At 52.2% G+C, this 24,767-nt stretch overlaps 1 protein-coding gene and 1 pseudogene across 2 annotated transcripts; one reads left to right on the top strand and one right to left on the bottom strand.

Moving 5' to 3' along the window:
- Positions 1-2,438: 2,438 nt before the first annotated feature.
- ASB13 (ankyrin repeat and SOCS box containing 13) lies at positions 2,439-24,533 on the bottom strand. Of its 2 annotated transcripts, XR_015768804.1 has the most exons (7): positions 24,406-24,533; positions 18,588-18,775; positions 17,291-17,441; positions 14,927-15,061; positions 9,332-9,523; positions 2,972-8,126; positions 2,439-2,691 (listed from the first exon to the last, which is right to left on the bottom strand). XR_015768804.1 is itself a non-coding variant. In XM_028114674.2 (6 exons), the coding sequence occupies exons 1-6, from the start codon at positions 24,446-24,448 to the stop codon at positions 7,999-8,001; spliced, it is 837 nt and encodes a 278-aa protein (XP_027970475.1). In that variant the 5' UTR covers positions 24,449-24,533; the 3' UTR covers positions 2,439-7,998. The 2 variants fall into 2 exon arrangements, 1 of the variants encoding a protein (XP_027970475.1); XM_028114674.2 differs by having other exon boundaries at positions 2,439-8,126.
- Positions 12,449-13,024, top strand: LOC114217726 (U6 snRNA-associated Sm-like protein LSm8 pseudogene; annotated as a pseudogene).
- Positions 24,534-24,767: the final 234 nt, after the last annotated feature.

Here is a 24,767-nt window from a genome sequence, read left to right as displayed (position 1 = left end):
GTATTTTAATAAATACCCAATTTTAAGCCACGTTGTTGCATAGCAAATGATGGGTCCTAGGTTCATGTTCAACAGGTATCACCATGTTGAATTATGACAGTGAGCTTTGCAGAATACACGCCAGTTGTGGTAGCCAGGGTTCTCCAGGAATATAGAACGAACGGGATAGAGAGAGATAAATATCAATAGAAGGGTTTATTGTAAGAGTGGGCGCCCATGATTATGGAGCCTGAGAAGCGAGGGATCCCGTGCGTTAAGTCCTGGTCTGAGTGCCGGAGAAAGGTGATGTCCCAGCTCAGGCGGAGAGAGCAGATTCCCCCTTCCTCCAGCTCTGTTCTATGCGAGCCCTCAGCGGAGGGGACCAAGGCTGCCCTACAGAGGGCCACCTGCTCTACCCGGTCCCACAAACCAAACGCTCGTCTCCTGTGAAAACCCCCTCACAGAGGCACCTGGAAATCACGTTCTGCCAGCTCCCTGGGCATCCCTTGGCCCAGCCAGTTTAGCCCTCACACCCCTCGTGGAACCCCTGTCTCTCCATCCACCCTGAAGCATCCTGCCCTGGAATATTACTCCAGATCGTGACTCAGCTGCTGGGCCAGATTTCCAGCATCTCTAACCACCCCTACCTTGTTGCTTCTCCTCTGACTTTCACCTGATAGCTTGAGAAACTTATTATTTTTTTTAATCTCTCTTATCCCCCTCCCCCCCCACCCCCGCCCCACTGTCGGCTCAAACTGGGCTCTCTGGTGATGCTCAGTAGTTCTGGAAGCACACTTGGGATGAGGAGAAGGAAAACCACCCATGTGGCAAACTTCTAAAACCCTTCCAAGTCCCCAAAGTGCCTTCCTCCCACCTCCTCCACCTCCTCCTGCTTTTTCTCGCATTCAGTATAAATCAAAGCCTTGCTCTGAAATCATATTTTCTTGTGTTCAGTCTTGAGTAGACGCAGTCACGCTTCTTGACCATCCACCCTTTGGACTCCATTGTACTTCCGAATGGGACGTGGCTGCTCATTCCTGAGATTCTTCCTGGCAGCCCCGAGCAGAGCCCTGTGTTTGAGGTTAGCCGGCTGCCTTATTCTGGGTTTTATTCCTCTGCGACCCGGGCAGAGCCCCACAGAATGCCCCGACCATCGTAAGCAATCAGACCAGTGAAATGTTTCTAGAATGCAAAGGAACACTGCTGGCTTGGGAACTTGCGATCTTTGTGATCAAAGTAAGAACCAAAGCCTCCCGCCTTGGGCCACAGTTTCCTTGTTATTAGAGATGGCATTTGGCTTTATTGAGTCTTCGGCACTATGCTGCCCCATCGCAGGGCCACACAGAATCCACCCACGGGCTAGGTCAGAGCGTCCGGGGAGTTTCAGGTGCAGCCCCCAGGTCCTGGGAGTCGCTAGTTGGTGCAAGAGCCGGGGCGGGGAGAGGCAGATGTGGGCACTGGGTTTGATGTCATCCAGATATTCAGATAGGATTGCTCTGGTCGGTGCCGTATTCATCCAAAGCTGCACCCGACTGCAACCTGCTCTGAGTGGAAGCCCCCATCCCTACAGAGCTCCGGCTGGCATCCCCTCAGATGACGCCATGAAGGGCAGCTGACGAACTTGGCAATCCCACCAGCATGGCCCAGCGTCCCACCCACGTGCTCGCTGGAGCTCTCTCTTCCTCCCCCTTCCTCCTGCTTCATTCCCTTCATCCTCCCCCGTTGCTACCTTCCTTATCCCATTTCCAGTTGCCTAGTAGATGGGACTAAAGCATGTATTTGCTATGTGTCTTGAATACAATTTCATACTGTTATTTGAAAAGAAGCAAGGGACCCCTCTGACCCCTACCCAAAAAGGGAAAACAACTAACAATCAGACACTTTGAAAATAGCTTGTGATGGATTTCTCTTTTATGCCTCAGTTTATTTCAACTTTTTTAAATGACCCACACGTGTTCTGCAAAGTGTAGATTCCCACGGGCTCATCGGCAGAGTCCCCCTGCTCCCTGGGTGCCAGTCTGGCCTTCTAGGAAAGTCTCATCCACGTCTTGGGAACCATAAACACAAGAAGGGATTTTTTTACTTTTTTAAGAAGGGATTACCGTAAACTCTCTCCTCATGTAAAATTCCACAGGATTGAACTTCATTCTCCGGTTTCTGTGCTTGGGAGAAAAGGCACAAAACAAATGAATCCATCTCTCCAGAAAAATAGTGCCAGTTATGGACATTTTATAAAGCTTTGTAGGGGCGCCTGGGTGGCTCCGTCAGTGAGGCGTCTGCCTTCGGCTCGGGTCATGATCCCAGGGTCCTGGGATCGAGCCCCGCATCGGGCTCCCTGCTCCGCGGGGAGTCTGCTTCTCCCTCTGCCTCTGTCCCATCCCCACCCGTGCTCTCTTTCTCAAATAAAGAAAATCCTTAAAAAAAAAAATAAATCTTTGTTAACTACACAGCACCAGGAATGTAAAAATGAATGCAACTGCATTTATTAACCCAAGACCTGAGAACCGAGTCTGGGGCCATCTCTCTTCTCCCCTTTGCCAAGAGCAGAGTTAGCTCTTCTGTCCTGTTCGGGGCTCATGCCCCGACTGCTACACTTCCAGACTCAGCACTTGCTCCCGTGTCTGCTCCCTGAGCCGTGGTCTTCGAAATCCTTCAGGGCCGAGGTTTGCTTTCATGGATCTTTTTTTAAATCCTTAGGGACCAGCAGAGAACCTAAAATAGAGTAACTTTTAAAATAAATAAATAAAAAGAAAGGGAATAAAGGATGAATGTATGCATGGAGAGCCGGACAGATCGATGGGGGCTGTGGGCAGGCTAGAGGGACGGACGGGGAAAGCGAACGAAGGCTTGAGTAAAAGTTCCTGCGTCCTGTCCCATCTAGCGCTCTGTCTTGAACACAGCAGAATGTGTCTCAGGAGTTGGATTAACAAGAAGAGCAATGGCAATTTTCTTTATTGATCACGCAGAAAGCAGAGAGCTAAACTAACTGTACCTCCTGGCTCAGAGTTCGGTTGCAACTTCTCCGCTCTGAAGTCTGGTTCACAAGAACCACACACCTGGAGACCAGCTGCTGGAAAGAAAAAATTTATATAAAGAAGTAAGTGGCGGGGGGGAGACCGATCATGAATCTTCTCTCCCTTTATTTGTGGTTTTGAGACACTGGGCTTTTAGGAGGCACCTTGTTTAGATTGGACCAACTTAAGACATACTTTCATTCAGACTGCCAGAGATCACAAGACTTTCACGCCAACAGAACTGGGGCTCAGCTGTCAATGCCATGTGGTACCAACACTGAGAAAAGAGAAAATGCAAAGACTCCAGGGTCTGGAAGTACTTTGCAGGCCGTTACAGGGAGAACCGTACATGCTGGAGCTACCCAGACGGCAGGCACACAGCCAGCCTGCTCGCACCCTTGTGATCCCTCCTGACGACTGTAAGACAGCACGGCGGCTCACAACATGAGCCTGCGGCTGAGCTTTGTGTGCAGAGCCAGTTTTAGGCTGGTCTTCTTGAATAAAAGAATTCAACCGCTTACAAGTCAGGGTGCTTGCCCCCTGGAAAGAAAGCATGACCAGCTCTAACAGAGCAACCCCGGGGAGGGGATGGATGTGCCAAGGCATTCTTTTGGTCCCAAACAACTTCAAAGCTTTGCGCGGATTCATCCATTAGTACAGATGGGGTACCACGTGCAGCATCTCTGGGCATGCAAGTGTCAGTAAGGGAAGGAGGGAAGGAGGAGACTCTACTTCCTTCCCTGGTGATGGGAAGGGACCCGGAGAGGGGCAGGAGAGTGAAGGGTGCCAGGAGACCCCTTCTTTCCCTGTGCCACCCCTCTGACCTGTGGGGGGCAGGCAGCACCCTGGAGCCGGACAATGGGTCTTCCTACTGAACCAGTTCCTCAGGGACCCACGTCTCCAAGGGTAGGATTTGAAGCTGGGAACTTTGCCCAGAGCCACTTCTAGAAGGTTCACAATCACCTAGGGAGTGAGCCATCCCCGAGCAGGCGAGGCTAACCAGTGGAGGGGGGTTTAGCCAACACTGCCCTTCGGTCTTGGAGGCCACACGGCACACTCAGGGCTTTCGAAATCTAGTTTACCTAAGAAAGTAGCTGCAACCTGTTTCCTCAGCCCAAAAATAAGGATGGTGGAAAAAAGTGTCAGGTCCTGTTGCAGAATACAAGGTCTCATAACGGAAACAGGACCTCATAGCCAATGGGAGGCTGGAAGGTATTCTTAAACAGAATCACTTTATAATAGCTCCACAGATCTCTTCCTCTTTTTTAAAAGATATTTCTGCCTTTTGTTTCTCCTCTGTGCCTTAAATTGTTACTGTGAAAACAAGCAAGGCAGAGAGCATAGACCCGTGTCTAATTGCCACCCAACGTGAGCAAATAGGAGTATTCTGTATTTTCTTCATAACTTTGTTTCAAGAAATGAAACAGCACAGAGTTGAAGTTCCCTGTGTCTCTCCCAAGTCACACAGCCCTCCCTCACCCGGAGGTGACCACAGCACAGCATGTGGTTCCCTGATTCCGTGCACTTCCTACACGCACGGGCATCCTCAGATACTTAGGCTGTTTTGTATTTCAGTCTGTACAGATGGAGTCATATCGCACATAAAGGTAGGCTGGCAACTTTTTTTCCATCTGCTGTTAGAAGTTTTAGATCTATTAGTGTGAAAGCATAGAATTCGAATCCACCTTAACCGTAATAGAGGATAAGCAGTCTATGAGTATACTCTGCTACATGCCCCTACTAGCAGAGCCTTCTGCTGTTACCAACACTACTGCTCTAAATGTCCTCACGCTGTCTCCTTGTGATATGCCTGAGTTTCTTGAAGTTTTTAAAAGGAGAAATTCCGGGTACGTGTGGTCTCTACTTCTAGTGGTCCTAGACATCATCTACCGCCTTCCAAAATACACGTATCAGTCTGTACCCCGCTAGCAGCCTGAGCCCCATATGCCCGTAAGGCCCATCAGTACAAACTGTCAGACCTTTCAATTTTCATCAAAATGACACTATATACTGATATCTTTTTGTTGAATTAAATATTCACTAATTTGCATTTCCCTGATCACTTCTAACCACCGTTTCCCGTCAGGGGACATTTGAGGTTTCTCTTTTGTAAGTTTCTTGTCCAGAGGCTTGCCTGTTTTCTTTCTTCTCTTGGGTTATTAATCTTTTTCTTTCTAAGATTTTATTTATTATTTGAGAGATTGAGAGAACAAGTGGGGGGAGGGGCAGAGGGAGAAGCAGACTACTCCGCGCTGAGCAGGGAGCCGATGTGGGACTTGATCCCAGGACCCAGAGATCATGACCTGAGCGGAAGGCAGATGCTTAACCATCTGAGCCACCCAGGCGCCCTAATCTTTTTCTTCATGATTTCTAGGGGATCTTTCTATATTTCGTTTGTCATTTGTTATCTGGGCTGCAAATGTCACCTGATCTGTCAGATGCACGTCGAGTTTTAAAATGCCAATGGGCAGGTCTTCTGATCTGTTTCTCTTGAAATAAGTGGGACTGTCCCAAAGTCAGAAGAGAATCATTTACACAGCTATAAACTCTACAAACATTAATAAAGCCACAGTATACACGTACCCACCTAACTTTTATGTGCGGGGAGCACTTTACACTTTTCAAGGCATCTTTTAAAGATTTTTTTTTAAGATTTTATTTATTTATTTGAGAGAGAGAGAGAGAATGAGAGATAGAAAGCACGGGAGGGAAGAGGGTCAGAGGGAGAAGCAGACTCCCCGCCGAGCAGGGAGCCCGATGCGGGACTCGATCCCGGGACTCCAGGATCATGACCTGAGCCGAAGGCAGTCGCCCAACCAACCGCTGGCTCAACCATGAGCCACCCAGGTGCATCTTTTAATCAGCTAACTTCAGCCTTACCAAAACAGAGGCTATCGGGGCCTCATGTTCTCATTTGTAAGATTCAGGACTTGACCATCAATGTCCTTTTAATGATCAGAGTCTGACCTTTACTCCCTCCACTGTGGCTGGGAAGATCCGGGCTCAGAAGAGCGGAGCAATGCATCTACATTCACCCCCCTACTCAGGGTACAGGTGGGATCCGTGTCGATTACATCTCAATAAGGCGAGGGGAGAGAAGCTACAGGAGACCCTAAAATCTTAGTCACTGAAACCTGCACTAGGAGACAGGTGGGAAGACGGGCATCTGGGAGACGGGCAGGGCTCTGTCACTGGAAGATGACAGTGGCCCATCAGCGTGTCTGCTCCCAACAAAAGGGCCGTGTGCTCGTCAGGTGGACTCTGTGAAGCGATTTTTATTGAGCAGTGAGTGTGGGGACTGATTCTGCACTCAGTGCTCCATGGGAGGAAGTGTATCAGCGTTCATGGCTAGAGGCCAGTTTCTGTTACACGGACGGATGGGCAGAACCCCGTGATTTTGTTGTTGTTGTTAGTACATGCAAAAGCACCCATTTACCCCGAACTCAGATCTCACATGGTACCTGGATGGGAGCGACCCATTGTCAGCGCTTCACGAGGCACCGTCGTGACAATGGCCTCAATGTCATTTTCGAGACAGAAAATGCCCATTGGCAGCTACCGTGAAACTCTCTGCAGCTCTGGGGCCCCACCAAGTAACTCTGAGGAGAAGAGACACCCCAGGCGTGCAGCACAGCTGGCTTCCCCCATCCGGGCTCCTTCCGTCCCACACACTTCCCCTCCTTGGGAGCATCTGGGGACGTTCGGCGGCTTCGGGCACGACTCCCAGCAGCGTTCACCAGTGGTGCCTTCCCGTGTCCTCAGAAACCAAATACACCTGAACTAATTATGCAAACGTCCTCTGGTTTAACTGCCTGGTTTTTGTGTTTTTAAATTAGGAGAGAGAATCTGACACAAATACAGTCTGAATATACTACTGAAGAGTTCACCTCATGGCCGAGAGTGTAGAATTCGTCGTTTCTATGACTACGGGAACAGACCGTAGTGTTTTCTTTCTCTGCCTTGGGTAATGAGTCTGATTCCTACACAGCTCAAAGCACTCAGACAATTCCTAGAACATCATAGACGTTCCGTAAGTGTCTGCACGATGCGCAAGTCAGTGGTTGGTAACGCCGGGCACTGGCAACCTCCCTCCTACCCATTTCAGAGCCTCGAGAGTGAGCAAACTTTAGGGCAGGAAGAGAATCCGTTTGGGAACTGCAGAAGCAGATGAGCAATCATCCCTAAAGGGTGTCCTAAGGGTCCTTCACGTTGGAAACAACTCCTCCTGGAATACGCACGGTCGCACCTTCACGTTATCTGCGGTTTTGCAGACTCGTTAACAAAACCTAAGTGCGGCAGCCTGTGTATGCTCTAAAAGATTCTATCTATCCCCAACATAAGCTGTTTAAGAGCTGAGGCCTGAAAAGTTCCTAAGAAATACTGTGCTAGTGTGGGGAATAAGTCGCCCGAGGCTTCCCCGACCAAGACCCGTGCAAAGTCCCCTGAGCAATGGGTCTACCTGGGTACAGATGGGCCTTGGAAAGTGCCCACCACAGCTCCAGAAAAAAGTGTCCAAGTAGCAGGATGTCATCAAAGCAGATGTCCAGGGCCACATGGTCAGGACCCGACCTCTGCAGCACAGGCTCCTCCCTTCGGACACCCAGGGCCACCCTGGTGCCGAAGGACTCAGAGACAGCGCCAGGTGCCCCCGTCTCCCGGGCAGCAGGGCCCTGCACCCCCAGCCCCAGCCTGGCCTTCCCCTGGGTCCTTCCCGAGAGTCCCCCTGAGGAAGGTCAGTGAGAGGAGGATGCTGGATGGCTGGGACCGGGCGGAGTGAGAGCGAAGTGCCTGCAGAAGGTGAGGCAGAGCCTGCCCAGGGCCTCGGAAACACCCTCCAGGAGTCCGCAGAGAAGACAAAGCAGGACAGCCAGCAGGAGCTCGGGGAACGTTGTTCTTTCTCTAGCAGTCGGGCGGCTGCCGACAACGGGGGTCCTTGCGGCCCAGCTGCTGGACTCAGCGAGGCTGGCAGCCAGGGAGGCCCCCGCCTGCCTCCCGGGCCTGCAGCTCAGTTGTAGGAAAGGTAATCGATGAGTCGGGGAGGGATGTTCAACTTGGTGATTTTCTCTAGTCCTCTGACACCAGTGGCCCTCCTCAAACTCACCCTGCAGAGCTGCGACAGGGTCAGAGGCGTTTCTGAAAAAAGGGAACAGGAATCACATGCGGTCAGCTGCAGGAAGGAGCGTAACATCCTCCAACTTGGGAAATAACCAGGGCCGGAAACACTCCCCTTTCCCTGGAGCTGGGACGCGGCCTGCATGCCTTCTCTGGAAGGCTACCAGGAAGGACAGCCAGGGACCCGGGAAGGAAGACCAGGAAATGGAATTTATGGGGCGTTCACTGGGTTTTTATTCTGTGGGGTTCTGGGGAGCTTTTTTTTTTTTTTCCTTTTCCATAATGTTATAACTTGGTGCACAGAGTCATCAGCAAAGGCCTACTCTGTGGCTAGCGGGCTCGTCTATCAAACTTCCAGACAAGTAAGGGACAGGGCAAGGGTCAGTTGCCGGGCAGGTCCCAGGCCCCAGGCCCTGCTCTCACCGCCACGAGCCGCGGGGCACAGGGGGACCCGGGGAGAACGCACACACAGCACAGAACAGCTCTGACAGACACAGCACGCAAGCCCATGTCCTAGTCCCGAGGGTGAGGACCTCGGACGAAAGGTGAGGCCTGCAGCCATGGCTCGGGAGGGCGAGCAAACCAGGGCCAACGATGGAAGGTCCCTGGGGGCCCCCAGCCGCTGAGGCACCTGCAGAGCAGTCGGCCTTTTACAACGATTCAATTCTTTAAAAACCCACGTATGCTGCAAATATCTGCTTGATAAAAATATAAATTAGCCAAACAGTATTCTCAACTTACGAAGATTTATGAAATAAAAAAACTCTTTGGGAGAAAAAAAAAAAAGAAATCCTGGAGAAATTCATTTTCCCATATTACTTCACCCCCCAAATTATTTGGATGCAGGAAAAGAAATACCCTCCAGGAAACGTTTGACGTATGGATGTATCTGCCTCTAAGTTCATATGGATTTTGGCTGGGTGGGGCCGGCAAACATTTGAAAAAATCGGGGCTTTTTTTCCCAACCAAGAGGTGTCTGAAAGCCTCTTGTGGTTGCAAGGCTGGGTAAACTCATTTAAAAATCTGTACCCAAAGAAGTCTTGTCCTCCGATCATATTTGTCCCTTGTCTCCTGTAGGGTGGGGGAGGCTCACGGGGACTCGGGATGGTTGGCCCGCTCGGACATGATCGGGCAGACTGTCAGAACAGAGCTTCTTGCAGGCTCTCTTGCGCGAGGCTAAACCAACCAACCAAGCACATTCAAGCGACAAGGACAGTGTGGCCTACTTTCGTAGAACTCCAGGCACTTGGCAGGCGCGCTGCTGTTCCATGCGTAGTCGGACGGCTTCTTCCCCCGGTTGTCCCGTGCATAGATGTTGCCTCCAAACTCAACGAGCATCTCGATGAGGTCAACGTTCTTCACCTTGGCTGCATGATGCAGGGCGGTCTCGTGAAGCTTCGCTGCGTTCACATTGGCCCCTGCCGGTCCGGGGTGGAGAACAAGCGTCACCAAGGAGAGGCCGCGGAGCCAACAGAAACGTCGGCTGGTACTTTCTCGTTTGGCACAGCGCACAAAAGCAATGTCCCAGCCGGGAAAGAAAGTCAAGACAGATTCTGCTACAGCCTTTTCAGAATCTTTTTTCAAGATCCCAAAGAAAGGAGTAATTACTTTTTTTCTGATGGTAAGAGAGCTACAGACCGAGCTGTAGGAAAGTAATGTAACTGGAAACAGAACCCCAAAGAAGGAACAGAAAACTTCCCTGTAAGTCACGAGGCAGTTCTCAGACCCCGTACAGGCTGTCCCCATGGGTCCTGAGGCTCTGAGAGCTCAGCTGAAGCTAAAGAAGCTCTCCTGCTGTTCCCACTCGCGTGCACACTGTTCCCGCTCGTGTGCACACACAGCAGGTGCAGGCCGGAGGCTCTAGTACGCTGTGCTGCAGGTATGAAGGAAGGTCCTTAAATGTGAATATTCTTTCACAAAAGAGACGCGCAAAGGGAATGCAGGTCATGTTCCCCGAACACCCTCCGCGGTTCAGGTAAGAGATGAGGTGTCGTACTTGTGAATTCAGCTCTGCCACCCACCTGTTTTCAAGATAGTAGTAGACGTTATAGTAGGGTCACCCAGGGGGCTCAGTTGGTTAAGCATCTGCGGCTCAGGTCATGATCCCAGGGTCCTGAGATCGAGCCCCGCATCAGGCTCCCTGCTCAGCGGGGAGTCTGCTTCTCCCTCTCCCTCTCCCCCTGTTCATGCTCTCTTTCTCTCTCTCTCTCTCTCTCAAATAAATAAATACAATCTTTTAAAAAATAGATATTCAGAAAGAGGTGAACTAGTAGCTAATTACGGTATTTTTAGATGCATTAAAAAATAAAGATTTTGATAAAAATACGATTTTTGTAAAACATCTTTCATAGGGTACAGCCATCACCAATTCTATGCAAGGAGATCTCCGGGACCCTTAGGATTTCTTTTTTTTTTAACCAACTTCTTTGAAGTCGGCTCCTAGAGGATAAGGAGGTTATAAGAGAAAGGGGATGGGAGAAAAGTATTTTAAAGAAGCCAAGCAAACAGCCCGGCCCCCGCAAAAGAGATTCCAATCACAGTCATAAAATATCAGGAAAGTGGGGTTAAAAGAAATCAGATCACCAACATATCTCCATGTAATGATAAATTTAGAGGAAATAAGGGGTGTAAGGCTCTTAGGTTTCCTGTCCCACTGCTCAAGAGTATTTGGAAATTCTGGTTTCTGACTTAAAAGCATTTTTTTTAAGATTTTATTTATTTATTTGAGGCAGAGAGAGAACGCGCGAGCACGCACAAGTTGGGGGAGGGGAAGCAGGACAAGCAGGCTCCCCACTGAGCCCAACAGGGGGCTCCATCCCATGACCTGAGCTGAAGTCAGATGCTTAACCACTGGGCCACTCAGGCACCCATGACTCTGACAGTTTTGATCCCCTAGTAGAACCTAAAAACTGTGTGCCTATCAGCAGTCACCCCAACAAGATAACACAAGGGCAGCCAAAACTCCCAAGTCAGGTCAGGGCCAAAACATCCCTCAGGAAGAAGGCTACATCCCCTAAGTATTTAATTCAGCAGATATGCATTGCAAAACTAATACTGAAAGGCAATACGGTAAAGAAAAGAACCGCCCCCTATGTAACCCCCACGTCGGGGGTGCTCTTCCAATAGCCGCCTAGAAGAATAAAGAATTTCATAGTTGCAGTGATAAAGCAAACAGGAGCGCAAACGTGAGACGCAAACTGGTAACGAAAAATAAACTGTAAAGTGTACAGAATCTAAAGTGCAGGACCTGTCTCGCAGGTCGTTAATTGTGGCAATAATCTTGCCAAGTGGGAAGGAAAGAGATTGTCTCTATTTTGCAAGACAGAAGGGGGCACACGCGGTCAAGGAGAAAACCAGGGGTAGGCGGGCTCTCAAACCACACCGCCCTTCCGTCCCGTTCACTAGGGCTCCCAGGATACAAGGCCGCGGCAGGGTGACTCCTTCCACGAGGTGGTATCCCAAGGTCAAGACAGGCTGTTTTTAACGGGCTCTTGGCTCCTTTGGACTGGGTGTGACACAGACTGCAGATCAGGAGGGGACGCTGGTACACGCTGCTGCTCGGGGAACTGCAGACCTGAGCACACAGATACGCGGGGGGGGGGGGGGGGACACGCTGGTACACGCTGCTGCTCAGGGAACTGCAGACCTGAGCACACAGATACGCGGGGGGGGGGGGGGGGGGGGCTTGAAAACACAGGCCAGGCCAGAGAAAACAGCAGGGGGCGAAGTCTGTAACCCAGCACCGAGTGTCAATTACAAATACATGCCTCGACCCGCCCAGCATATCTTACAAAACACATACAGAGGAAGCACACACACACACATTAAAATAGGGGGCTGGGGGGCAGGGACAGAAGAAAGAAGGAAGGGGGGAGAAGGGGGCTTTGTGGGGACCGATGATGATACTGTGCCTTGAACTGGGGGGGAGAGGGAGGGAGGGGAGAAGGAGGGAGGGGGGGAGAAAGAGACGGGGAGAGGGACAGAGGAAGCCAGCAAAACTAAAGGCATCGGGCATTAAAACTTCTCAGCCCCATGCTTCAGAGAAAAAGGGGTCAGAGTCTGATTTCAAAGCACAAGAGGATCAAAGCAGACTCAGGGTAAAGCCTTAAGCATGCACAGACAAGGGCCAGCCACACGCGCCAAGAAGCCGGCCCGATGCGGACACAGAGGCCCCAGCAGCTCGGTAGCCACGGCTGAGAAGGTACGCACAGCACCCTCCCGGGCGCCTCTGAGCGCTTCCTGCGGCGGTTACAGTCACTGTGACTTCGCGGGACAACTGGACAACTGGACCAGCACTAGCCCCAGCCCCCTCCTCCGCCACACCACCCTGCAGCTGGGGGGGGGGGGGGGTCCGCGAGCACCTGTTTTCCAGAGACCTGTCCCGGGCTTCCAGTGGATTTTTCCAAGGGCTCTGTGACCAAGAACCACTACTTTCAGAAGAGCCCAGGCCTGTGTTCCTGTGGTGCCCAGAGCGGCCGGGCCGAGCATCATGACGTCCGCCTTGGAAAACTACATCAACCGAACTGTTGCAGTTATAACTTCTGACGGAAGAATGATTGTGGCAACACTGAAAGGGTTTGACCAGATCATTCATTTGATTTTGGATGAAAGCCATGAACGAGTGTTCAGCTCTTCACAGGGAGTAGAACAAGTGGTGCTGGGGTTATACATCGTAAGAGGTGACAGTGTTGCAGTCACTGGAGAAATTGATGAAGAGACAGATTCTGCGCTTGATTTGGGGAATATTCGAGCAGAACCTCTAAACTCTGTAGCACACTGAGGAAAAATTACATAATTGGACATCTGTAAATCTTGTATAGAAACTGATTATTCTGAGGATGATGTATGGAATTTTTATGAATGTGTAATTGTAGACTTTGACTCCATATTGATTCATTGTAATATGATATGTAAATTAAAATATTTCTACATTTCCTTGGGAAAAAAAAAAAGAGCCCATATGCTGCCCTCTTCTCTCTACTTTTTTGTATGTGTGAGGTTTCCCGCAGCTGAAAACGTTTTCTTTGAGAAGAATCCCTGCAATCTAGGAAGAAGATGCTGTCAGAGGTGACTGTCCACGCCTACAGCAGCAGGCAAGTCCAGAGGTGCCCCTCCTATATGGGGGGGCCTTCCCCGGGGGGCTCTAGTCTAGCCCTCATTCCAGCTCCCAGGTGTATGCCTCCCCACTCGGACCCACCCACCCAACTGAGCCCACACCTTGCAATGGGTGGGGGGAGGCTGGGGGGGGGGCGGCCTGGCCTCCAACCCCAGGGATGGGCTCTGATTGGTTAATCCCTCTCTCCCCACCCCCAGGAATTGGTTCAAATAACCTGGGCCTGAGCCAATGAGAATGTGGCCGAGCCTGGACAAAGGGGCTGGATTAGGTTCGGACCCAGGACCCAGCTTGGGCCCCTGGGACTTAAGGGGAAGTGTGTGGGGACAGCTGGAAAAGCGGTTTCTCACTCTTATGAGAAAACTACCCAAAGCCTTGGGAAGAAAAGTATTTGGATTTGAGCCCGACCCTGATGCAGCCATCTTCAGCCTGTTACGGACGTGAGGCACAGGACCAAGCGAGTGGGATGGACAACGGACCGGCAAGACGCAGAGACGGTGCCGGCTTGAGGACGCTGCCAACCCTCAGAGCAAAGTGACCCTGACACCTGCCTCCTTCTGATCTTTTCAGTCACCTGGACCAAAACGTCCCCTCAGCCCCCTGCACTTGGTTCCCCGTTACTTACAAGAGTAATCGGTTCCATAAAGTCTTAATCAATACAGAAGGGATGTCGGGGTTCGAGCCCCTGATTCGAGCCTTTCCCCTCCAGCCACCACTAAAGGAACTAAAGAAAAAAGGGCACCAGGCGTCCTGAGCACATGGACAGCAGGTGCTCTGGGGACAGTTGTTGACCGTGATACTGCCATTTCGTAAGCTCAGCAGTCACGGCACCTAATAACCCTCGGTTGACAGAAAAGCTGAGTGATTGGCTGGAAGGCCTGGGACTGCTTCTCATCTAGATGTTTTATCCTTATGTAAAAAAGAAAACCACCCCAATGGCTAACCTGACACAAAATGAATCTTTTTCACTAAAAACATGTAAAAGTGGCTCGTGAAAGCAAACAAGACTCCCAAACAGAAAAAGCACGTATAACTGAAGCTCAAATGACCGTCGTCCGGAGAGAGCTCGTCATCTTTCTATTCCTGACCAGTTTTGTTTTTTTATCCTAAATTGCCCCCAGAATGTCTGAGCGAAAATTTTCCAACAAAATATTTACATTGGGTTCATAACGAAAACTCCTTGCCAACACCCACTTTGGCTACATTTTTTTAAAACTGCCGTGGTAGATGGGTCCTGAATCCAACCTTCACTTGACTGGGCTGTGTTTTATTTCGTTTTTTTGTTTTTTGCCTTGGGACCCTCCCTACCCTGAGCCTTTTTAGAACATCTGACAAGGACCTGGATTCCAAACATGCTACCAGCTCCTTTCCCATGGACCCCCCCACCTCTTTCCGATTTAGATGCAAACTCATCGGGCAGGTACTGTGGATGATCCCCATGGCTACCAAAAATAATGACTAGCATTCATCGAGCACCAGCTCCTGCGGAAATGCGATCACAAGTCCTTCCAACAATCCTGCAAAATGGGGCTTATTTTCTCCCGTTTTATAGATATAGAAACTGAGGCCCAAGGCCTCAGCTGATGAGTGGGACAGCCAGCTTCACCGGCCAGTGCACCGTGCAGGTAAACAAAACACCTGCATTGAGCCACACAGGTATAAACACCAACACCAACCCTGAGCAGCGCAGGTAGAAAGGCCAACCTACCTGCATTAAGCAGCACTTTGACGCAGTCCAGATGCTCCCGGGCACAGGCAACATGAAGAGGGGTCCCAAAATGGCAGTCATGTGCTTCCAGGTTGGCCCCAACGTCAATAAGCAGCCTCACACATTCAGAACTTCCTTCAAACACGTGGGAAAGGATAAGAACCATGAATGAATGTGTGCATTTGCAATAAGCCTGAGGGAGCGGCAGGTGGACAGGTGAGCCCCATGCCGGGTTGAAGGGGGAGGTGAGGCGAACTGGAGCTGCGGCCCAACCAACCACGGTTTACAACCACGTGTGGTCCTAGGGAGCTAAAGAAGGTTGTCCCTTCTGAGCCTGCAGGGTTCTCTGAGCCTGCCTAGCAGCGGGACGGGGAGAGAGGGCACAGCTGACCCTCTTGGGGGAGAGCAAAAGGTCCGGCACTACCATCCTGAACGGCTGGACTCTGCTCCTCAGTGGGAAGGAGGGTTCCCCCCACCTCTGGGCTGTCTCCCAAGCTGTGTTGGGAATGCCGAGCCTGCAGGTGGTCTCCTGAAGATGCTGGCAGCCCGAGTCCAAGGCTCCTGGGTGAACTTCCCTAAGCCTCCTTGCCTCGGAGGTCCCCCGCCCTTCTCCCTGGCAGGTGCTTTTCCTGCTTCTTCACTGCCATCTCCAACTCGGTTTGAGTGCAGTTTCATTCTGTCCCAGGCTGCACCCTCTCTCCTCACTCAACCATGTTTCATCGAGGTAGCTACCAAGTTTCCACCTCCAGCCCTCTGCTGGCCATGCTCTTGGGGATGTCTTAGCCAGCGGCCCCCTCTGCTCCTGGGGGGCCCCTGTGCCTGGCCAATCCGTCTGCGTCATCGGCACCACCCCTGAGTTGGCTTTGACCCTGTGCTCTGCTCTTCCTCATACTAAATCCTGCTGATCCTTCCCCAAAGCCTTCTAAATGAATCCATCCCGCTTGGGCTCAAAGGGCTTTGTGCTTAGATCACTGCCATGGCCCCAGTGATCTCTCCGCATCAGGATACCCCCAACCCCTCCACTCCTCTACTGCAGAGCTGCAGACTATGCCACCCCAAAATAGTCTACCTTAGCATAAGGACTATTTTGATTTTAAGGCAATTAAGCAGATACAAGAAAAGCTCTTCCCCCTGCCTCCAATTTGCCTAACAGCAGGACACAAATTTATAAAGGTGTCCCTACTGCCCTCCATGTGGAAGGACAAATGACCAGAGAAAATTCCAGACACTTACCAGCCCAGAGAGAGCACCGGAGGAAAGCATATAACAGGGTGGAGTATGTAACATCTAAACAGGAGATTGCTCCTGTCCAGTCCCCCATTCTGCAGGCCGGGAAGAATATGCGCAGAGAGACGCAGGGGTGGGATGGCACGGGCACTGGGCAGCTGCAGGCAGGACCGACGAGCGGGTTTGTGTGGGGCAGTGGTGGGAGAGGGCCCGGGGAGCTCCTGAGCAAGGGCAGGCCACCAACCCTTTACAGGCCATGCCAAACACTCTGGCCTCCACCCTCTGGCCATGGGGATCCCCCAAGGATTTCTGAGGAGTATCGGGACCAACTACATGATCATACATAGTGTCTTGGGTTTCATAAAGTGTCCTTGGAAGTGTACAGGGTTCGTCTGACATGGATGGAAGTGGTGTGGTCTCAGCACCAGAGCCGGGTGACAAAAGATGACCTCCCTGGGAAGGAGGGCGAGAGGCAGCAGAGAACAGTGACTCCGAGAGGAGCCCTGGGGGAGCACGCACCCACCCGCACACCAGGCAGCAAAGACCAGCATGGTGCCAGCCAATCAAAACGTCAGCCAGAAGCTTGCAACCTCTGCTCAAAAGAGTAGAATCCAAGCTCCTTAGTCTGTCATTTAATGATCTCCCACCTGCCGGTCTTGCCCTAAATTTCCAGGCTTCTCTGTTGCCCCTCCACTGGGAACTCTGGGTCCAGTAAGCCGGGACGAGTCACCTTCTCTGTGCACGGAGCGGCCTTCCTCTTACCCTCCCACCATCCGAGGGCTACCCACCCTTGCAGGGCGACTGAAATCCCACCTGTCCTCTGGGCGTATGTTGGGTCTCCTCTCCCAACCGGAGCAGGGAGCCACAAGGCAAAAGGCCGGGAAGACCGCGCGGGAAGACTGAGAGCCAGGGCAGGGTGGGGGGACTTCAGCGCTGACATCTGAAAGGCCTGGAGGACACCACTAACAACAGAATCCTGACCCAGAAACCACGGCCCCTACTCCTGGGTGAAAACCACCTTCAGGAGGAAAAGCTGAGGCTCTCATGGCCTGGCAACCACGAGCCAGAAGCAGACTGGGAGCGCTCCTTAGCCAGCCGATGGCTTCCCACCTACACTGCTTGCTCGCACGGACTCACCGCTCATGCAGGCCTCGTGCAGCGGGGATGCCGTGTACAGGGGTGGGTTGACCTTGGCCCCGTAGGACAGCAGGAGCTTCACGCACTCGATGCTGCCTGAGGCACAGGCATCACACAGGGGCGTGCTGCCGTCAATGTTGCGGGCATCCACCTTGTGGGAAGGAAGAAACGCGCGCGTCGGGGCGGAGGGGAAACCCACGTGAGCCGCTCTCTCCCCCTGATGCACATTCATCTTTGCAAAGGCCCTTCTTAGAAACACCAGTTTCCGAGTGTGTGCTAAGGTGCTGCGCCAGGCAAGGGCATTCAAGGACAAAGGATGGGGGTTGGGAGTGCCTGTTAGCCTGCCAAGTTTGGGAGGCGCCCTCTTCAGGGCTCTTCTCTCGGGACAGGCTCAACTCGGCTTCTCTGCTTCACTCTTGCCCCCCCCCCGCCCGGCTCCCACACCCCCAGACTGAGAGTTAAGGCAGACAGAGTAGGAGAGTGAGCTTGAACTTCAGCTCAGGAGTGCCAGAAGAGGCTTCGTGTGTCCCCTCTAGCTGGAACACGATCCGGGAAGGAAAAAGGCAACTCTGCAAGCTGGCAGATTCTGCCTAGAATTCAGCTGCTATTCGGGGACACGCCAAACCCTGTTCTGGCTCCTCGGGGGGCTGCCCTCATAGGCGAGCCTTTGGAGAGCCGGTGGGGCAGTGTGAACGGTGAGGCTCACAATGGACACTGGAGCCCGCGTTCCGGTGACACCTTCGGGCCGTGGGTGTCAGGCCAGTTCCTAGCCAGAAACCGCTGCAGCCTCCCAGTCCGCCCCAGCCGGCGTGTTTACACCAGGGAAAACAAACCAGAAGCTTGTGTTCTGGGCCCCCCGCCCCCCACCTCCACCTCCCATGGAGAGCTGGCTTACCATCATCCCCCTCCGCCATCTCGGGGACCCCAGCAGCAGCTCTTCGGCCTATGTGATGGGCAGCCCTGCTCCGGCACCCCCCCCCCATGCAGGGCACTCCCCCTGCCTCTCCCTCCCTACAGCTGCCTTCTCTCTGGCTACCAGTGCCCTCCTGATAGCCGAGCCATGACCCACGGGCCCTCAGCGCGCAGCTGACCGACAGGCCGCCCCTGGGCTGGCTTCCCCGGCAGCCCACTCCAGCTTCCTCTTCCCCTCCAGGGGTTTCTCTACTTCCCACGCGCTTGCACATCACAACGCTAATGCCAGGCCTCGCGTTTCTTTCCCCTCCCTCCCTGCATTCTCCGGAGCAGGTGCCGTGGCTTCCCCAGCTCGGGCGGGGGTCTGTCCTGAGGGGCTGCTCACCTGCGCCCCCGCAGCCAGCAGCAGCTGCACACACTGCGCCTGGCCCTGCAGGCTGGCTGCGTGCAGCGGCGTGATGGAGTCCACCGTGACCTGGTTGACACACGCGCCGCTCTCGATCAGCCGCTGCAGCTGCAGGGTCTCGCCACGCTGGGCCGCCTCGTGCACAGGGGTGCGCTCCACCCAGAAACCTGCGGAGGAGAGCAGACCGAGCGCTGGGACCGAGCCGCTGCCCTCCAGGTCCAGAGAACCCCGTACGATCCCAAGACGCCATGTATGATCATGGAGTTGGTCCAGACGCTCCTCAGAATCCCGGGTGATGGGAGCCTGGGCGGCTCAGTCGGTTGAGCGTCTGACTCTCAAGTTTCTACCTTTTGAGTCAGGTGGTAGTTTGTGTCTATAGAGGACTTTGTCCACTTTATGTACGTCATCTGATCTGTTGGCCTAAAATTTGTTATGGACTGAACTGTGCCCCCCAAATTCATAGTGGAAGCCCTAACCCCTAGTACTTCAGAATGTGACTGTATTCGGAGACTGCGCCTTTTCTGAAGGAATTAAGGTGAGGCCATTGGAGCGGGCCCTCGTCCCATCTAACTGGGGTCTTTAGAAGAGATTAGGACACAAAGAGCCCCTGGGTGGCTCACTTGGTGAAGCGTCTGCCTTTGGCTCAGGTCATGATCTTGGGGTCCTGGGATCAAGCCCCACACTGGGTTCCCTGCTCAGCGGGGAGCCTGCTTCTCCCTCTCCCTCTGCCCCTCCCCACCACTCGTGTGTGCACGCATGCGCTCACTCTCTCAAATAAATATATAAAATCTTAAAAAAAAAAAACCCATTAGGACGCACACCTGGGATGTGCATGAACAGGGACAAGCCCACTGAGGCCACTGTGAGAAGGTGACCATCTGTAAGCTAAGGGGAGGTGAAGCCACCTGTGTGCCGGCTACCTGCCACCCTGTAGAAACAGACAAATGGCCACAGAGGTTGGTTCCCAGAAGCATCCTTTCCACCCCAGATGAGTGATCTGTTAATCACAGCAATCCTCGTTCCTGTTGCACATCTGTCCCAACTGTAGTTCCCAAGAAGGGAGGGAGAGCCTGTGACTGGTTTCACAGCTTCAAAACTCCTCTCTTTCCCAAGGACTTCCAGAAGACCGTCTCCCTTCTTCGTCTGCATAGGGCCTAGACCCGAACGCGGCGGTGCTGTAGCCATGAGGCTGCCTGCCTGAGCAGAGCCTCAGACTCTGACTGAGCGCCAGAGCCCTGAACGCGGTGCATCCAGCGTCACGGGGGGCCTGGTGCCCCGCTGCCCATTGGTCTCCCTACTATGTGGGAATGAGGGTTCCTGTCTGGGCCAAGTGCAGACAAAAGCACACTAACTAGCCGAGACCATTAATTAACACACTATGGCTATGTTTCCAGTGTCCATTACCTAGGATACAGGGGCATCTTCCAGACACTAGGCTTTAAAAAAAAAAAAGTCCTAAATGACAATGTTGGGTTAATACCGACCTATCCTTACTGTCACGCCCCCTACTTCAAACCGCAAGATCACGTCACATACCTCTTTATGACAGCAGTTCCCTTCTATTACATTGCACATCTTATTATTACATTTCCCTAGAAAAGCTTCTAATCACCTCGTCAGTCCCCAAATCTTCCCAGAGTACTTCTACAAACCCTAAGTGGGGTGGGATGCTCTCCTCCACAGAGGGACAACTTCATCGGCTGTGTGTCGATGACAATCTACCCAGATGGCCCCGGCTCTACCATGCTAGGGCCCACACCTCCGCCGTGGGGCAGGGAAGGACGGGGGCCAGGGGCTCTGCTACACCTGACACTTGGGCTCTGCCATTTATCAGCTTCTGCAGGACCTCACCCCTCCCCCACCCAAGTGTTTCTTCACCCAGAATTTGGGCTGATAACAGTTTACTCATTGGTGGTTCATGAAAGGTAAATGAATTAAAGTAAGCAAAAGCATGTAGTGTGTGGCCAGGCACAAAGTGACTCAGAAAATGCTGTCTATTAGTAATATTCCACCCCCCCCATTGTGCCTCCCTGTCTTGCCCACTGGCCAAAGAGCCTGTGACCCCATGAAATGGGGACTTGATCATATGTGGGGTGGGGGGCGGGGGGGGCAAAGAGAGAGCTGAAATTCAGGAAGATTTGATTTTCACAAAATATAAAAGCCAAGCCTGTGGGACTTTCTCTTTACCACCTCAAGAAGGGGACCCCAGGATGTTTGTCTCGCCAGTGGTAATTACCAGTCACTGGAGCGCCTGTCTTGGGGGTTAGTGAGAAGTGGCTATCACCGTAAAGTCGGTCTGGAAGAAGGAAAACCCTACGGTTTACAACCCTGCAAAGAGGAAAGCAGGGTAAGGCCCTCAGTCTCGCAGCAGGAAGGGAGAGGCAGCTCAGGAAGGCCAGGGAGCCTTCGATTTCGGGCACTTTGCAGATAATTCGTTTTTTACAAATTGAAGGCTTGTGGCAATCCTGTGTTGCAATTTTTCCAAAGGTGTTTGCCTCACATTTGGTAATTCTTGCAATATTTGAAACTTGATTACCTTTGTTATAGTGATCTGTGATCAATAACCTTTGATGTTATTTACCTGTTTGGGGATGCCCCCAAACCATGCCCACAGAAGACGGTGAACTTAATCGACAAATGTGGGTGTTCTGACTTCACCAACCAGCTGTTCCCCAGTCCCCCTCTTGTCAGGCTTCCCTATTCCCTAAGACCACGCACTGAAATGAAGACCAGTCAATAACCCCATGATGGCCTCTATGTGTTCAAGTGAAAGGAAGAGTCCCACATCTCTCACTTTAAATCAAAAGCTAGAAACGAGGGGCGCCCGGGTGGCTCAGTCAGTTAAGCTCCCGACTCTTGATTTCAGCTCAGGTCGTGATCTCAGGGTTGTGAGACGGAGCTCAGCAGGGAATCTGTTTGAGATCCTCTCTCCTTCTCCCCTTCCCCCCAAGTTGCACACCTGTGCTGGCTCTCTCTCTAAAATAAATCTTAAAAAAAAAAAAAATTTAGAAAACAACCAGAAATGATTAAGCTCAGTAAGGGAGGCATGTGGAAGGCTAAGACAGGCTGAAAACTAGGTCTCTTGCACCAAACAGCCAAGTTGTGAATGCAAAGAAAAAGTTCTTAAAGAAAATGAAAAGTGCTACTCCAGTGAACATATGAATGATAAGAAAATGAAACAGTCTTACTGCTGATACGGAGAAAGTTTAGGTGGTCTGCACAGAAGATCAAACCAGCCACAGCACTGTCTTAAGCCAAAACCCAATCTAGGGCAAGGCCCTAACTCTCTTCGGGTCCATGAAAGGTGAGAGGCGAGGAAGCTGTAAGAAGAAAAACAGGAAGCTGGCGGAGGCTGGTGTGTGAAGTTTAAGGAAAAAAGCCATCTCCAAAACATAAAAGTGCCAGGTGAAGAAGCATGTGGTCCAGAAGATCTAGCTAAGAAAATTAACAAAGGTGGCTACACCAAACATTATCAATGCAGATGAAACGGCCTACTATGGGGATGAAAATACCATCTAGGACTTTCACAGCTAGAGAGGAGAAGTCAAAGCCTGGCTTCGGGGGGAGACGTGAGGGGTTAATGAAGCTGGAGACTTAAAGTTGAAGCCAATGGTCATTGAACATTTCAAAAATCCTAAGACCCTTAAGAATTCTGCTAAATCTACTCTTCCTGTGCTCTATAAATGGAATGACAAAGCCTAGGTGAGAGAGCATATGTTTACAACACAGTTTACTGAATATTTTAAACCCACTCTTGAGACTTACTGCTCGGGGGGGGGAAAAAGCACTCAAGTAACCCTACAAACTGATTAGAGATAAATGTATTTGATGGGAAGGGTGTGAGCCTTTTGGCATAAAACAAACAACCCAGGAAAAAATCCACCTGGGTTTAAACCTCAGCCTTGCTTCTTTCTAGTTGTGTGAACTCAGTTGCACCTCTAAATTATCAGACGTAAGGACCACCCTGTAGCTGCCCCAGGACGCGTGGCTAGTGCTGGTCCATAACCTAGCAGCTCCAGGCTCTTACGGTGGTCCCAGAAACTCTTTCTCTCTCCATCTGACCTTCTGATTACCCCAGACAGTAGTGAGCTGTGTTTGGAGTTCTTGGCCAAGGATGACTGAAAAAAAATTGGCTCATCTGGCTTAGAGCCCCCAAATCCTTAAGGTACCCTTTTGTTGTCTTCTACCAGCCTCTCGAGTACAGCTCTTGAGTACAGATCCTGAATATGGGATCACTTTTTCAACTTTGCAAAGGGACACTTACCTTGGGTCCATAACAACCTGTATTACATTTGCTAAGTTATGAATACTGGATTCACTTAGGAGATGACTTGCCCTAAATTCTCTGCAGAGCCTTACAATATGGCCTCCATGAGCACCGTCTTTACCTCTGTGAGGTGTTCTATTAAAAAATGGAAAATGTAATGCATTTAAGTATCCCATGCATCTAGAATTTCAGATCAGAATGTTAAAATGGGCTACAGTTCCTACAATGGGCTCTGCTTCTGCTGGGATAGCAGGCTTCCAGATTCAATACATTCAGCTGATCTATTAGCGTTGAGAATGAAAGTGTCAGGGCATATCTTTTTGGGGGAAATAAAACAATGACAGTCAAAACTATGCATGAACCTCAGAAGCCATAAATCCATTGGTGGAGTGTGCTTTTCTCTTCAAGATTCCTTAAACTATGCAAAAACAAAACAAAAAACGCTCAGAAGTAAATGCTGTTATTAAACATTCTACATGAACAAAAATATGCAACTGTGTCTAGGGTGCCCTGCTTAGCTGTTCATTGCTTATTTAACTGAACCAAACACAGATCACACTGGTGGGGTCAGAGTCTGTGCCTGCCTGGGGTGAAATGCCAAGTAAAACCAGATGCTTCTTAGAGGGCTTTGATCTGGTTGAAGGTGGCTGTTTTGCAAGATCAATTCAAACACCTGCCTTGCTAGGACTATAATTCCTCTTACACTAAACTGACTCTTAAGACTTCCCACTTTTATTGGCACTGCTGTTTTTACCAGTGTAAAAGGACTTTAGATTTTTTTTTTCTTCCAGGTTTTCAAAGTGCGTTCTGGGGACATTTCACCTGCTGCAGTATTACTTCATAGGCAGAGATGTTTGCTTCCCCAGAGAATGTGCCTTTGCCCTCGATTCATTTTATTCTTCCGTAGCAACCGAATGGTAAGCACGATTCAGTGAAGAACCGAGATGGCTTTTTTTTTTTTTTTTTAAACACAGGGTGACCTGTCGCAACGGCATCTCCTTTTCCCGGAGCAGATGCCTTCTATCACAACTGGGTGCACCCGTAGGGTGCTAATGACAGTGCGCCACGACCCCCTCACAGGGCCCCTGGAAGATGGTCCAGCTCCCACACCCGGCACCTCCTGGGTGCTCTGAGCTTGGCCATGACTGAGGTGCGCGGCGCGCGGGTGAGTCTGCAGCTGGGAAGTCTCACGACCCGCGCGTCAAGACCGTGACTGGCTCGGCAACGCGCCGGCCGGGCACTAGGAGCCGGACGCAGAGCGCGCCTGAGACGCCTGGGGGTCACCGAGGCTGCTCCCGTGAGGGAACGGCGGCGCTCCAACCTCGGCCCACCAAAGCGCCCCCGCCGGCGCCCTCGGGGCAGCGCGCGTCACGATCGCCGAGCGCGTGTCCGCAGACACACCTGTCCCGCCCGGGAGCAGCCCGGCTGTCCCCGCTTCCGGGCCCGCGCCCCCCGCGCCCCCCGCGCCCCCCGCGCCCCCCGCGCCCCCGCGCCCCCCGCGCCCCCCGCGCCCCCCGCGCCCGCGCCTACCCACGTCGCCCAGGAAGCAGCCGTCCGCCCCGCGGGGCTCCATGCCGCCGGTCCGCTCGCTGCCGCGCGCCCGCACACGGCGGCGACTCGGGCGCCCGCGACCTGGGCGGAGCTCCGCGGGCTAGGCCGGCCGATGGGGACGCAGCGCGGTCGCCCGAGGGGCCGCGGGAGTTGTAGTTCCGCCGCGGCCGGGCGCCCGGGACTCGGCCCCGCTGCGCGGAGCGTGCCCCGCCGGGGCTCCCGGCCGTGCTTCGCGCTGCTGCCTGGGCGGCGCCGCGGAGCTGCTCGGCCGTCTGCACGGAGACGGCTTCCTGCTGCCTCTGGCACGCTCCCCGCTTTTTTTCACCCGAGTCTTTTCGGTT

The sequence above is a fragment of the Eumetopias jubatus genome, unplaced genomic scaffold, assembly GCF_037043125.1.
Source record: "Eumetopias jubatus isolate StellerSeaLion01/CBP00866 unplaced genomic scaffold, mEumJub1_p1.0 scaffold_8, whole genome shotgun sequence".
Classification (NCBI taxonomy): domain Eukaryota; kingdom Metazoa; phylum Chordata; class Mammalia; order Carnivora; family Otariidae; genus Eumetopias; species Eumetopias jubatus.
Note: the sequence above shows the minus strand (reverse complement) of the source record. Positions and strands in the feature narration are given on the sequence as shown.